Here is a 16081-nt window from a genome sequence, read left to right on the forward strand (position 1 = left end):
CCTTGGTCACTTCTCCCTGGTTTTAAACAGTTGCGCCATGGTTATTATCCCTTCTTCCCTTTGTTCTCTCTCACCTCCATGAAGAACAGAACACTGATAACATGCCTGGGGCCATGTTAGCACAACCAGCATCAGTCAGAATGAAAGGTAGTACAGAAAGTCTGCTATTAGAAATGGGCCCTTGTTCTGTGGCCTACCACAACTGAGGAAAACATCTAAGTACATTATATTTATTTTAAAAAAATTCTCCAACTGTATATTCTATATGAAAAGAATTAAAAATCAAGTCATAAAAATTCAAATATCCTGTAGGCCTACCATCCCAAAACATATGCCTGTAGTGCTTTCCATTTGCCTATCAGAAGGGCAGCTTCAGCTTCAGGGACCAAATAGCAGCTGTGAAGTTTTAACTTGATGGAGCTTCAGATCAAGGGTGTGCAGTAAGCCCATGTCACAAAATGCTAGATGACACTGTGAGGTTTTATTTGTAGACAGGATATTACCATCATTTTGTAGCCCAGGTTAGCCTTGAGTTCACAGTAGTCCTTCTGCCCAGCTCCTTGAGTGCTAAGACTACAGGTATAACACCGGGCTGCACAACGTTTAACCTTTTGGATCATTCAGGGCAGCAGAGGGTATGCTAGAAAGCTGGGGAGACTGTCAAGTCACAATGATGGCTAGGTTCATAGTTTTAGGCAGCTGTAAGGGAAATAGAAATGGTGGAGAACCTTGTCTTATCTGTGGAGAGTCCTTGCTAGGGCCTAGAAGAAGGGCAGTAACTGTCCCTGGCTGTGATAGAGAAAGGATGCCCTCTTTAACGGTTAGACTTGACTGGAAGTTAAAAAATACTTGTGTGACAGGACTGCAGAGAAGGCTCAGCGGTTAGAAACAATGACTGCTCTTCCGGAGGTCCTAAGTTCAATTCCCAGCAACCACATGGTGGCTCACAACCATCTGTAATGGGATCTGATGCCCTCTTCTGGGGTGTCTGAAGACAGGTACAGTGTACTCATATACATGAAATAAATAATAAAAAAAGTATTTGTGTGCCAGCCACTGACCTAAGTGCTAAGGATAAAACAGAAAACAAGACAGACATGGTCTTGCCCTTGTGGAACTTCCTGTGCAGTAAAGAAAATCATCATTTGAACAAATGCTGCTAGGCCTCCAACGGTGCTGAGGGCCTTGTAGGTAGAGGATAAACAGGGCACCTTTGGGGCAGCAAGTGGCTGTTAAATGGGAAGCTAACACTGCATGATATAGACCAGAGGAGCAGCTCATGACAAAGTCAGGGACAAGAGACATTGCATGTTTAGGAAATTTTAGGAGAGAAGGGCTCAAAAAGAAGCTAAATGGAGCAGACAGCAACAAGCTTCATAAAGAGTCATCACTAGGTGGGAGTGGTGTGTCCCTGCTCTGAGGTCGCCATGATCCTGACTTCTGACTGCTCTCCAGATCTTGCAGTGGGGACTGTTGAGTAGTGGGTTGGACTGAAGCCTGCTGTGTGACCTGGATGGAGAGAACAGCCTCTTCATCCCTGTGTCAGCCCAGCATGTCTGTCTCAGGGTCCTGCCCAAAGCAGTGTGGAGAGCTGAGAGCCTAAGCTTTTGAGCCAGGTTAGATGAACCACTTAGCTGAGAAGAGTTCCCACCCACAGCCACAGATCTGCTGAAAGACAGCTATGGAACCACCAGAGAAGTGTTCCATGTTTGTGGCATAGCAGGCCTTTGTTACAGAAAGTGATCCATTCTGAATGGCAATATAATATTGCTGTATGTAAGATGCCTGAGTGTTGGAATGCCTGATGACACTAATTATTAGTAGCTTCCACAAAGATGATTTGTGGTTACATGCATTTCTGTTGAGTATCATTTTGTAACCCATAGACACCACTGAGTTTTAAGTTGGCATTGCAGTACTCCAGACCCATTCCTATAATATGCACAACATCAGTAGAGCCCATCTGAAAAAGCAGAGGCACCAGCAGTTCTCTGGTGTATATGCAGCACTCCGGTTCCCAGTTTGTCATCACCAAAGGAATTCCTGGTGAGCACACTGGTACAGCATCAGATCTCAGCAGACAGCTGAGTAGATGCCAGATGAGCTGGCACATAGCAGAATCAAGAGAAGTTGAGAGATAGTGTGCCATATGTGTGAGCTACCCACAGGCCTGAAGGATGTCAAACAGCTTAGATCACAATTGAGTTGGAACTACTTCATGGAACAGCCTATACAGATGACTTGGAAAGTCCTCTTGGTTTGATTGGATACTAGTTTCTTACAGAATTTTAGAGAAAATACTAACTCCATAGAGACAGTAAACTTAATCTCTGAGGCCTCTGCAGTGCCTTTAGGGGTGTCATTTACTAGCTGTGTAATTTCCAGCCTACATACCACTCTTTTAGAGCCCTAATATACTCTATCAGATAACTAATCCTGCATATGTCATAGGGTTGTTGTGAGAATTAAATGAAATAAGATACATAAAGCAGCTCCTAGCAGAATGTCAAAACCCACAGCCCAGCCTTATAGCAGACAAAGCCTTTGCTCAAGTGGAGATGCCCAGTGAGTCCTACAGAGGGGGTACTTCAGTGGAAGCAGGAGATGCTACTAAGAGGAAAAAGTTCCAGATGAAGAAGCAGTGACCTGCAGGGATGACAGCTCTAATATGCACATAGGTGCTACCTGGGAAGATATCTCTCCTTTCCTCACCCCTGCCACAGGTAATAAGGACAAGGGGGAAGCCTAGTACACAGTACAACCCCCAGTTCCCAGCCAAAAGCATCCCAGGAAGTTCTATAGATATAACTGGAAGTCAGCATTATCTTCCAAAGGTGTGAGTAAGTGGCTTCAGTTTGGGCAAAGATAAGAAGTTTATCCTTGTTAGGTGGTGCCAGTGTGTGTCTAGAGACAGTATGGGGAGAAGGCATCAGGTAGACAAGCAGGTGAGTTGACAGTGAAGGAGGCTCTGCACCTACAGCTACCTTCAGAGCCATGGAGAAAGGTTCTCTGGGTAGATGACTTGTGAATGGCCAGAGGTTACAGCAACAGAGAACTTCTTGTGTCACCTTTTCAGTCCCTGTGGGATGTGCCACAAGCCTTGCTTCTTAAACAGAACCCACTACAAAGGTGCTCCCTTCAGCACTGTGGTTGTGGCCCTTAGTGTGGAGCACTGCTGCAGAGATGTGTAAGGTGGATGCTATGCAGCTGCACTGGGCTGGTTTAGTTGCTGTGTCTTTCCATGAACACAGTACATCCTTCATCCTACAGCATCACGTATGTGCTTCAAATTGTTCCAGGCTGGCTGTCTAACTGGCTCTTTCTTCATCTCTCTCAGCTCTGACTTCCAGCCAGTCTCACCTTTAGCATGGAGAGGCTGTCTGTTAAGGAACCAATTGACCAGATTTCCTATGAAGTGAGCATTGTGTACAGGCTTGTAAACAGTGATATAAATTGTCATTGTTGAGAAAAGGTAATTTGGAGGTCTTTCCTTCACTGCTAAGGTCAAAGTTTAAGTTTTTAACGTAGGTTTCTCTTTGTTAGTGTTGATTCATTTTGAGCCCATAACTTCCCGTAACCATTGCTAAATGTTTGGAGAGCTAGAATGTAGATTTGAACAAAGGCATTTTTTTGTTGTTGTTCGTTTTTTTTTTGTTGTTTTGTTTTGTTTTGTTTTTTTTGAGACATGGTTTCTCTGTGTAGCCTTGGCTGTCCTGGAACTCACTCTGTAGACCAGGCTGGCCTCTAACTCAGAAATCCGCCTGCCTCTGCCTCCCAAGTGCTGGGATTAAAGGCGTGCGCCACCACTGCCCAGCCAAAGGCATTTTATTATACCATTTTGAATTTCAACTGAATAATAGCCATGTAAAATCAGATTTAAAACATTATTTAAAACCACATCATAAAATTGCTGCGCCATGGAAACAGAGCTGTGCTCATATAGATAGTTTGAGAAGTCTCAATTTAATTGGATGTTACTGGATTCTTCTAGAACCCTAAAGAAAATTCTAATTCCATAGAAACAGTAAACATAACCTCAGAGGCCTCTGCTGTGCTCTTGGCAGGTGAGCTGTCAGAGACTAAGTTCATAGGCAAAACTAGAACAAGAGAAGACTTCTCCTGGCTAAGGAGAAAACAGTGCAAAAGATGAATCCTCACCTTTATGAACACAGAGCTGTCCAAAGAAGTTGATGTTTTTTCTTTGGACCTGTACCTACCAAATCTGATGTGTCTCCTGGAAGCTTACAGAAACCTGGTGAGGTGTGAGATTCCAAATGAGGCAGAATCAGTCCAAATCAAGCTGAGTAGAGGAAACTTGTGAGCATAGCAAACATAAGGTATATTTGACATAGAATCTTCTGATGGTCTCTGTAGAAGGTGGGTTATGTCCGTGGTATACAGTGCTAATGGCTTACATCACTGGTCTGTCCTGTAGGAGGTGGAGGTTAGGCCATGACTGGACCTGCCACTAGACTGATGATTTGAAGAGTGGATATCCAGATCTAAGCTACAAAACAAAAAGATGATGAGAACATGGTTAGGATACCGAGTCTGCCCATACTGTGCATGAGCAGTGGCAGGGGGGAGGAGTGCTGACCCTTTTGCAGCTATGTATGTGAATCAGGTGGGCTAGAGGAACTAAAAGTTATAAAAGTCCTCTCCTGGGAGATCTGTCTGAAGTGGGTTCCTGGCTGTCACATGCAGGAAATATAAGAGCCTTGTTTCTGTGTTGGGAACTGAGACAGGAGCCCATGTATAAATCTTAAACCCTGTGAGATGCGCCAGAGCACAGAAAAGAGCAGAAGTCAAACACCCAATATGAACATGGTTCCTTAGCTTTGAGGAGACCTGGAGTGTAGCAGGAGAGAGAGAACTAGAGATGTCATGATTTGTGCGAGCCAGCAGTCATGGGAGAGTTTTGGGAAAAGTGAGTTTCTATTCATAGGAAATTTTAAAACAAATGAGCTAAAAATTATATTTGTTTTAATTTTTTAGGTCTAAATAATGCCTTCCCTGTATATTTCCCTTTGAACTAAGAAGCCCTTAAGTCAGTAGTCTTCAACATGTAGGTCTTTACCCCTTTGGGGTGGAACAACCCTTTCACAGTGGTCATCTAACACCATCAGAAAACAAGTATTTACAGTATGATTTATAACAGTAACAGTTACGAGTAAGCAACAAAATTATTTTTATGGTTGGGGTCACCACAACATGAGGAAGTATATTAAAGGGTCATAGCATTAGGGAGGTTGAGAACCACTTCCTTAAACCATTTTCCAAAGGTTAGTTAAGGAAATATTTGGTCCAAGCCTGTTTTCCATGTCACTAAACTTACAAGGAAATAAATTTACCTGAAATTTTGAATGCTGTCTGAATTAACTGCAGCTAGGCCAGGGCCTGTTCCTAAAGTTTAAGTGAGTGTTTAATCTTTGTCAGCAGGCAAGACTGACAAGTTCAGGCATTCAGCAGTCTACAGGCATAGCCCTGATAAACCCAGTCTCATCTAAAACATGGAAGAAGCCACTACAGTTTCGCTGGAGTTTACAGTTGAGAGAAGCCGTGCTGAAAGGAGGGATTGCCTTAAACAAAAGCCGAGTGCTGCTGAGGGAGGATGCCTTCTGGTTTAGGGCTTTCCCTGACTGTTGCTTGGACTTTGGGGGAGTCTTGCTGTTTATAGGCAAAGTTTGGCTTAGATGCTGCAGCCAGATTTGTAAACACACTACTTCTGGATGACCTTTAAGATTATTCTAGAATTAGCTGAACATAGAGGTGTACACCCACAATCTCATCACCTGAGAAAAGGAGAGCTAGGATCAGGAGTTCTAGATCATCAGTCAGATGTTTAATGAGTCTGAGGCCAGCCTGGGCGACACAAGGTCTTGTCTGAAAAGCAGAGATTATTGAATAAAGATTAGAAAAAAAAAAAAGGATTGTGCTTTTGCCATAGGCCAACTTCTACTAAGTGGTAAGTTGTCCATAACTTCTGTCGAAAACAGCGCTTCCTGCTCAAAAGAGCTCACTGCACTGGCTGTGTGCAGAGGCTGTGACAGAGCTTTTCGGGAGTTAGTGTGGCCATCACTTCTCATTAAGCTAACACACAGGAAGAAATGGAGGCTCGACATGGATGGGTGGGGCAAATAAACAGTGAAGTGACCTATATTTTCGGGTAACTTCTTTGGAAAGAAAGGTATCCTAATCCTTTTAGGTGTTAAAGGACGAGTGCAGTTGTGACCTGAGGCTTGTGGCCTTTTCTCTGCTGAGCTAGCCTCCACCATGCTCTTGAGAAGGGGTTGAGAAAGGTTGTAGGTGAAGGTGGAGTTTGAAGGCAAGCCCTGCAGCCTCCTCTGGCTTTGGATGTGGAAGGCTGCAGTGTTTGAAGTTACTTCAGCTGGAGTCAATACACAAGAGAGCCACCCACAGCATTGTTTTTTTTTGTTTGGTTGGTTTTTTGTTTGTTTGTTTGTTTTTTTCAGTTTTTCTGGGAAATATATTTTCCAGCCCTACTTGGATGCCTGGCCTAAATTCTGGAGGCCTTATCCTGTAGGCTGAAGCACAGCACAGACTGGCATTTTTAAATTGCAGATTTAAAGCCAGGCATGATCTAATCCTTACTTCAGAGGCTGAGGCAGGAAGATGCCTAATGAAAGGCCAGCTCAGGCTACATTGCAAGACCCTACCTCAGAGTAGAGAGAGGCTGGAAATGTTGCTTAGTTATAGAATACTTGCTCTGAATCATTTTCTAGCATTGGAGAGAAACTTTTAAAAATTAAAAAGTTGGATTTAAGAAGCTAATGAGCCATGGAGAGAAGGAATACCCCAGATATTTATGTCACCTCAACTTAGCTGGTATATATCACTTCTAGGTGAGCTTAGGCTCTTCAAAGTCTGGAATGTTTCCTGAGTCCTTGAAACTTAGGACACATTCATTAGTGGAAGACTAAAGAAGAAAAAACAGGGGGATCAGCGTCTCTCACTTCTTATGTACCAGAAGAGTATATAATCAGACTAAAAGGATTCTTGGGTTTTGTTTTATTTTGATTTGTTTTGTTTTCTTGGCTTGTTTTGTTTTTTTGAGATAAGATCTCCAATAGACCCAGGCTGTCCTTATAAATGTATGTAGCTAAAGGTGATTTTGAACTCTTGATCTTTCCACCACCACCACCTCCAAAGTGCTGAGATTAGAAATGTATGCTACAATGAATTGCCCAGCTCCAAATGGCATCTTTAATGTCATAGTGATCTTGTCTTTCAACTTATTAAAAGTCTTCCCTTGTACATTTGCACCTGTGGTCTGTCTTCCTAAATACTGTGTAAAAAGTGAGGTAAATGAAGTCATGTTCTTTATTAGGATGCTGACCAGTCAGCAAAAGTATTCTGGTTGTGCCCGGCACTGGTGATTCATGCTTGTGATTCCAACTCTTAAGAGACAGAGGATCAGAGGGCCAGGAATGTGTGGTGGCATATACCTTTAATCCTAGCACTAGAGAAGCAGAGACAGGCAGATCTCTGTGAGTTTGAGGCCAGCCTGGTCTACATAGTTCCAGTATAGCTGGAGAGACCCTGTCTCAAAAGAGAGGGTTGGAGAGATCAGGAGTTCAAAGCCTGTTTGTGTTAAATAATGAGTTTAAGGCCAGCCTGGGCTACAGGCAACCCTGCCTAAAAACAAAATGCATGAATCAAACAGCAACAAAACAGGAAGCAGTCTGTTGTCTTTGGTAGTTTCCTATAAACTTACCATCCTAGTAGATTCTCCTAAGAATTAAAATTGTAGCTGAGTAATAGTCAAATGGGACTAATAAAAGGGATCATTCCTGAAGGCAGATCCTGAAATCTGAACTCAGGCTAAGGGCGAAGAAACTGGTTTTGTGAAAGGCTAAATAGTGAATGTCTAGGCTTTGGGAGTTCAGAAATGTTGCAGAGCTGCATGTCTGTCACCTGTCTTGTCCTGACATAATTACAGAGCAAAGCGGCCTTGGGTTACATACGCCAGGGAGGCTGGATGCACACCTAATCCCATAGAATGTTCACCTGTGAAATGGCCCTTCTGATTGGTCAGCCATTTAAGCTGTGAAAGTCAGTCTTAGGTATTAAGTCTAAGCTGCATAGGGAAGGAGGCTGGTGGTGCCAGTCCTCTCCTATCAGTAGAAAAGCTTAGCATTGGAGGACAGCAGTGTCACCAATTCTCAGGGTGTTCCTCTCAGGCATGTAAAGTCAGAGACTGGATGCCATCTGATGTATTTTCCCCACTGGTTCATTAAGATGGCAGTGGTTTTGGTTATGTGCGTGCTGTGATGATTGCTCACACTGCATTATCTCTGGGGTATTTTTTCTAAAGACTCCCATACTGAAAGCTTTGAGTTTCTCAGGATGCTGTAGGGAGGAAAGTAGCACCCCTACTGTGCTTAATTATCCCTACTGTTCCTCCCCGAGATGTGTGTATGTACTCCTGACATAGCTTCATATCATCCTGGCACCTGTGTATTTTGCAAATTTTACTCTGGATTTAGCAGAGAAATGTTGACAGGGGAGAAGGCTCATGATACCCTGGGCAGTTGGAGTCTTAGCTGTCTTCTGAGTGAAATGATTGTCTCTGAACTCTTGCTCAGGTGATGTATCTTTGTAGTTAAGAGAGTAACAGGTTCACTTTTTTGCATTATGAAGTTGAAAACTGCCCTCTGCCAAATAGAAAATAATTTGTGTTTTTAGGTTTTTCTTACCCACTGAAATGTCTGTCATTGGCTCTCTTTAAAAATTTCAGGTGGAAAAACCTTGTGGTGGTGGTCAAGATTTACTTCTTTATCCTGCCAAGAGAGAGCAGCCCTTGAAAAGTGACCAGGATCCTGAGAAGGAGCTCCCACCTCCACCTCCTGCTCCCAAGCAGGAGGTGCCATCAAAAGGGAGCCCAGAAGTGATGCCAGATGTCAAGGAGAAAGTGGCAGAGCTGCTGGGGAAATACTCAAGTGGCCTTTGGGCAAGTGCACTCCCCAAAGCATTTGAGGACATGTACAAAGTCAAGTTCCCTGAGGATGCCTTAAAAAATCTTGCCTCACTCTCTGATGTGTGCACCATAAACTACATTTCTGGAAACACCCAGAAGGCAATTCTCTATGCGAAACTCCCGCTGCCCACTGACAAGGATGCCCACTTCTTAAAGGATGAAGGGCAGGCACAAGGAGATTTTGATATCAAGTCGATGATTGAACAAGAGTATTTGCAGATAGAAAAAAACATGGCTGAAAGTGCTGATGACTTTGTGGAGGACATAACTGTGCCACCTCTGTTAATTCCTACCGAGGCCTCACCATCTGTGTTGGTAGTTGAGCTGAGCAACACAAATGACGTGGTTATCAGGCAAGTTGGCATTTCTAGTTATTAAGAGCTGTGCAGTGTTGTCACGTGACTATTCCTAGCACGGATGCTGTGGAGGGAAGGAAGCACACCATCCTCAGGAGCCATAGTGAAGTGCAGGAGTATACTAATATGTGTAATATGCCCGCAGTATTCTTAGGAGAAAAGATGGCTAATAGTTTTAAATGGAAATGATAAATGAACTTGGTAAAAAATTGTGTCTTTCGTAAGTATCATGGCAACTGTGTCAAAAACATTTCATTTCTATTCAACCTGTGAACAGCCTGGTGATGCCATCAGACCTAGGACTGTAAAATGTCAGGGTAGCTAACTTCATCATACACCTCAGATTAGCTAGTGGACCTAGAGCTGCCCTGCTGCCCTGAGCCTTTGGATGCCATTCTGAGAGATAAGTACCTGTTGCCTAAGTGGCTAATGACAGCCTGAATTGACACTGAAGCACTGGGCCACCATCCAGTGTGGAGCTTGGGCTGGGGACTGGGGGAGAACATTGAAACAAAAAGCATCCAGGTCCCTTCACCCCAAATGGCCTTCTGTTTTGTACTGCCCAAGACCTATAGCTAAACTAGGAAAGCCCAGAGAATGCCCAAATTAGATCCTTCCAGAAGGAAGAGCTTGAGAGCACTAAAGCAAATGGTGGCCCAGCTGACACTGCAGGGATCGTGATGCCTGCCTAGTATCCTGCTCTGCCACCAAGAAGGATCTTTAGTGGGACTTTGACTTACATGGGGTTTTAGATGCAGATAAAACTTTGTACTGGCTACATACTGAGGTTGATCTGTGTAAATTCTCTGTCTCTTTGCTCAGGTAATTTGGAGACAGTGTATGACCCTATACTGGGTACTGCTCACTCTCACCTAGCCATAGCACCATCCCTTGTCCTCACCTGTGAGTGGAGCCACCCTTCTCTACTGGCTCCTGCAACTCCCGGGTGCCTCTTCACATTTACTCAATTGTCACCTAAGTTCAAGCCCACAAGTCCTATGCCTCAAAGACTGGAGCCCAGTGAAAGACTGACTCCAGCCTCTCTTGAACATTTGCAACACTCAGCAAGTGTAAATGATGGATCTTGACAAAGTCTCTAAGACATTCAAGGATGAAGACTACACATCTTAAAATAACTAGTTTCCAAAGAGTCATTCTTTGCACTGTGTGTGAAATGTCTCTGTAGTGTCCCCTTCTCTAGTGACAGGTAGGCTAGCTGAGCCTCCTCCTGTCCTGGGTAAAAACTGGAGAAACACAAGGAACAGGGCTCTTCTGCATCCCTCACTTCTTGGCCAGGTGAGTTGAGGACTCTTCTAGCTGCAAGCTTCATCCTGTAGCAGAAGTGTTCTCATTTCATGAGCCAGCCTTGGTTTTCCAGACCTAATATCCTGGTGTAAGACAGCCTACTCATGGCAGATGATAAATGTATTTTGAAAAACAAACTGGATCAAAGGATTGTACATCGACAGTAGAAAAGGCTGGGGAATGCTTGAAAATAATACTTCTCAGGATATACATTTTAGAGGTACTCAGCTAGAACATGTCACTTCTAGAGTATTGAGTTCAACATTTTGTTGTAATTTGCTCAAATTTGTTAAATAAGTTTTGGGGGGGCATTTCACTGCTTTGTCTGTCTTGCAGGGCTGGAGATAGAGCCTCGGGCCTGGCAAAGGCTAGGGAAACTGTTCTGCTGCATCCATCCCCAAGGTGTACACAGCTCCTAGGCCTCACTTCGTTCTTCTTGGTAGTTTCTCTGCTTTTCAAAGCTAGGTATTCTATGATGCAGCCTCGCTAGGATAAAACCATCTGCCAGATCTCAACAGCCTGATTCAAACTCTGAAGGGCTCACATGACCTCCTGTGGTGTCTCCACATACCTTCTATCTCCTGTCTTGGGGTCTCTTGTAGCCTGCTTCTTCCTGGGCCTCCAATGCCACCTTCTACTCTGCTATTCTCAGGGCTGTCACACATTGCCACATTGGGCAGTGGGCACCATAGTCCTGTCTTCCTGCACTGAGGATGATGTTCCCTGAGCACATTTCCTTCCCCTGCTGGAGTGAGCAGCTGTGAGACTGGAACAAAGACTGCAGGGGACACAGGAGCACCAGTGAGCCCTGGGGTTCACTAACCCTGAACTGTTGCTCCTCTCACCAATCCAGGTATGTAGGCAAAGACTACTCTGCTGCTCAGGAACTGATGGAGGATGAGATGAAGGAGTATTACAGTAAGAACTCCAGAGTCACACCAATCCAGACCGTGCACGTGGGGCAGCTGCTGGCAGTCAATGCTGAGGAGGATGCCTGGTTACGAGCACAAATCATCTCCACGGACGAGAACAAGATAAAGGCAAGCTCAGTTTTGTTAGCATGAGGTAGATACGTTACAAGTTTTCAGATGTGATTGTTGTTTACTGTTCTTATTTCAAGTCCAGTGTGACTTTCACCAGAAATTCCATGATAGTTAATTGTCTCTCCTGTGAAAGACAATCCCTGTCAGCTCTTATATCAGTGGTAGTCATGATATCTCACTTTCTTAAAGTCACAGAGGAAATGAAGTTCTCTGTGAGGGGCAGACTCAGATCTTATCAGAAGGGTGTTTTCCCATTCCTGGCACTGAGCAGCTCTGTGACAGCTTCAAGCAGGCCTTCTCGGAAGTAGCAGCCATAGCAGAGAGCTGCTCTTCTTCCTCAGTGTCTTAGCCTGGGCTGGGCTCACACATCAGCAGGCTCTAGTACTTTTGGCAACATCCTGTCTTGGTGATCAGCCTCTGCCCCTTTGCTTTGTACCTTCTATGAGGAGCCCAAGAATCAAGACTCTGCCCACAGGCTCAGTTCCCTTGAGAGTTATGCCCTTTCAAGCCTTGAGGCTCCCAGACAGGGAGAAAAGTTGCTGAGCCATGATGAGCTGCTGGCTTGGTGGCCACCTGAATATGTCACTTCTCCCTTCCTTGTTGGAAGCAAGCATGCTGTGAGTGACAATCCTGTGTCTGGTGTCTTCCAGGCAGAGGGACTACTGTTCTTTGACATGGAGGCAAAGGAGCATAGGTCCATCACCAGGACAGGATGTGGCCAGAAGTCTTGGGGCCTTCAGATGGGGCAGGACCCAAGAAGATTGAGGGTAACCATAGGAGCAGCCCAGCTCAGGCTAAGACAGTGAGAAAAAGAATGGCAGCTCTCTGATGAGACTGCTTCCTCAAGGAAAGCCTGCTTGAAGCTGCTCAAGTCTTCTTGCTCTCCTATGGTATCCCTGGCATCTAGGAGGAGTGTGCAGACACTCAGGTGGCACTGAGACCTGAGGTCATTTGATGGTGCCAGAGAACCAGAAATGGAAGCACCAAGTACCTGTTCACTGATAGCTATCTCAATATAGGATGCTTGTTCTGCTCTCCTAGAGCAAAGAACACAGGGTAAGGTGGGTGAGTCATATGGGCACATCCAAGGATAAGTGGTTTGTGAACTGTGATTGCCATATATGTTATCAGCTGGGCCTGGTGCTACAGCTGTATAACCCAGCAACTTGGGAGGTGGAGGCAGGAGAAGCACAATTCCAAGGCCATCTTGGGCAACAACTTAGTAGGAACCTCTTAGCAAGTTACAGGATGTAGCTCAGTGGTAAAGCACTTGTCTAGCATACGTTAGGCCTTAAGTTCAATCTCCAGTATCACAGAGCAAACAAAAATCCACCACTACCATAGCAGTAGATGCAATGAGCAAGTCAGTAAAGAAGCCAGCAGCAGACATAAACCCTGTGAAGACTTTGGAGTGGTCCTACCATAACCTCTTGTTGGGCTAGCAATGTGGCCTCACCTTCTTTGGAGTCTGGATCTCACATCTCATCATCAACATATATAACATGGGTCCAGGAAGAGCAAACCCAAGCTTCAAGTGTAGGCTGCTGTTAATGAAATTGAAAAGTTTTCCTGAGTCTTGAGGCCTGTGAGAGGGGAAGAAATTGTGTGGAAAGGGTGGGATAGAACACTGGCATGGCCAACAGCTGACCTTTGGACTCTGCCAGCAGTCTGGGTCTAGGCAGCAGAGAGTCCAGTATTGCTTCCTAAGAGTGAGTCTTTGCTGCAGCAGCCAGGCACATTCACCACACGATCAGGGGAGTTGGGGGCTCTCTGCCTTTCTTCTTCCTCAGACTCTGCTGTGCAGGAATTTATCTTTATTTCCTGCTGGTGCCTATGTCTCATTTTCTTCAAAAGACATAGGAACCTGCTTCTGTTGAGTGGTATTTTCCAGGCAACACTGCTGCCTCTTGTTGTTTGCTTTGTATTTTAGGTTTCCAATAGTCCCAGATTCTTAGTTCTAAATCTAGGAAAATAAAATGTAATGTTTCTAGTTACCAAAAAAAAAAAAAACTTCCATAGCTTGGGAGGCAGAGGCAGGCAGATCTCCAACCTGGCCTACATAATGAGCCCCAGGGAAGGCAGGGCTACATAGTGAGGTGGGAGACTTTGTGGTCTTTAGGTCTTGGTGTGCTACAAACATCATCTCTGTGTTAATTTTGTGTGTTCAAGTCTCATTTCTGTAGCTATACTAAAGTATTCTGAAAAGAGGCCACTCGGGAGAAAGGGCTTACTCAGGATGCAGTTCTTCACTACAAGAGAGTTAAGGCTGGAACTAAGAGCAGTCAGTCCCATCTGCAGCAAGAGCAGGGAGAAATGAATGCACCCATGCTTGGTGCTCAGTTATCTGCCTCTTCTATACAGTCCAGGGCCCAAAGCCAGGGCATGCTGTTGCCCACTTTGAGCATAGGTCTTCCTGTATCAATTGAGGCAGTAAAGATAGTCTTCCACAGATATTATACAGATGGTAGCATCTACCTTGATCTAAACCCACTGAGACTCTTCCCAGATGATTCTGGGTTATGTCTAGGTAACAGACTAACTGTCAGTTAACAGTATACCAATCCAGCTCTACTCAGAGCTGAGGCCTTGTCCAAACTGAATGAAGATATAATCTAGCTTTGTGAACTTGAAGAAAACATTGGATCCCCCACCCCTTTTTTTGAAAGTAGAATTCTATATTGTCCAGACTGATGTCACTGTTATCCCAGACTGAAGCATCTCATCCCCTAGTACCACAGTGGCCGAAAAAGCAGGCTGTCATAGGTGCTGTTTTGGGAGTCTATAATCTGGCCAGTATCACTGGATTGATGAGCTCTCTGGAAACAGATGCTGTCCCTCAGAACGGGGAAGGACTGGTGGTACAGCATTGGATAAAGACAGGGAGAGGCCAGACAGCAGCAGAGGTGACTTTGGCAAGGCCTCAGAGCCTGTTCTGCCTTGGCCTTCTTATTCCTATTGACTAAGGGGTAAGATAGCAGACAAAGGCCTGGAATATGGGACACTGAGGCCATCTTCTGGGGTGCGTCAGGGAGCCTTTCCTTCAGCTGTGGGTGAGAGCTGAGATGCCACTTGCTGATTATGGAATAAAATGAATCCAGTTGAATATACTAAGGTTTTAAACTAAGGATAAGGACTTTTGAGTGTAGCTGTGCATTGACTTTGCTTTATCCCTTAGGTATGCTATGTTGACTATGGCTTTTGTGAAAACATTGATAAGAATAAAGCATACAGATTGAACCCACGGTTCTGCTCTCTGTCCTTTCAAGCTACAAAGTGCAAGCTAGCAGGTAAGGGGACTTCTTAGAAAACCCTTTAACACTGTACTCTTCTGCTGTTTAATTTAGAAATGCTCTTGGTGTCTCAAGTGTTATACTTTCTTTTCTTCTGCCCTTACATTTGTTTTTCTGTCTGTTTGTCTTATTCCATTTTGTTTTGCTTTAGGTGAAGTCTTACTATGTAGGCCAGACTGGCCTTGAACTTAAACTTCTCCTACCTCACTCCCTCTGGGCTGACATTATAGTTGTGGGCTGCCATACTCAGCTCATAATGTGTTTTTCTTGAAAGGTTTAGTGAATGAATTCACTTGACGTTCTGCATAAGATGTGTAGTAATAATGAAAGTGTTTATTGTCACATTTATTATGACCTTATTAGAACATAGCTCATTGTATTTTATTATAAAAAGTTTATCTAGCCATTTGAATGGCTTAAGTTTATTTTGTTTTGTTGTAGTAAGAGCCTATATGACTCTATAGCATGGAATTCATCCTGCTGGGTCCTGTCACTTCAGAGGTAGGATCCTCAGCCCTCTCCATGGAAACAGACGTGCAGATACACTCTGGTAGAAAACCCTTGTGCACCCAAATGAGCTACACTGCGGGTTGTGCTTGTTCTTGTGCCTTTCCTCTTTACAGAAGCATAGGATCATTTATCTGTGCATGACATTAGGGAGAAGCTAGTGGAAGGCATAGGGAGAGTAATGAAAATAGGCTTACACTTAATTCTAAAGGTATCATACTTTTTCTAAATTTTATGTCTTTTTTATGTACACACATATATACACAATTTATGTATGCCCCATGAATACATGTTCCTGTGGAAGCCAGAGGCATCGGATACTCTGCAGCTGGAGTTTCAGGTGGTTATGAGCCTCCCAGCGTGGGTGCTGGGAACCAAACTCAGGTCCCCTGGAAGGGTGGAGAGCATTGGTAACTACTAAGCCATCTCCCCAGCCCTGAGAGCATTACATGAAAATGAGCCCTTGTCAGAAATTCCCCTTAAGCTGAGTATGGCATCCCACACCTGTGATGTCAGCATTTCAGAGTATAAGATGACAAATTGGAGGCCAGCCTAGGCTACATAGTCAGTTCCAGGACAATG

General features: G+C 44.4%; 1 protein-coding gene across 4 annotated transcripts in view; it reads left to right on the forward strand.

Moving 5' to 3' along the window:
• The window catches only part of Tdrd7 (tudor domain containing 7), a 70265-nt gene that overhangs the window by 32511 nt on the left and 21673 nt on the right, over window positions 1–16081 (forward strand). For all 4 annotated transcript variants that reach the window (XM_031377297.1, XM_031377298.1, XM_031377300.1 and 1 more), the window contains exons 7-9: window positions 8759–9351; window positions 11513–11699; window positions 14878–14989. In XM_031377297.1, coding sequence (XP_031233157.1) covers window positions 8759–9351; window positions 11513–11699; window positions 14878–14989 — 892 coding nt within the window. The remainder of the gene's footprint in view (window positions 1–8758; window positions 9352–11512; window positions 11700–14877; window positions 14990–16081) is intronic.

This window comes from Mastomys coucha, unplaced genomic scaffold (genome assembly GCF_008632895.1).
Source record: "Mastomys coucha isolate ucsf_1 unplaced genomic scaffold, UCSF_Mcou_1 pScaffold18, whole genome shotgun sequence".
NCBI classification, from domain to species: Eukaryota; Metazoa; Chordata; class Mammalia; order Rodentia; family Muridae; genus Mastomys; species Mastomys coucha.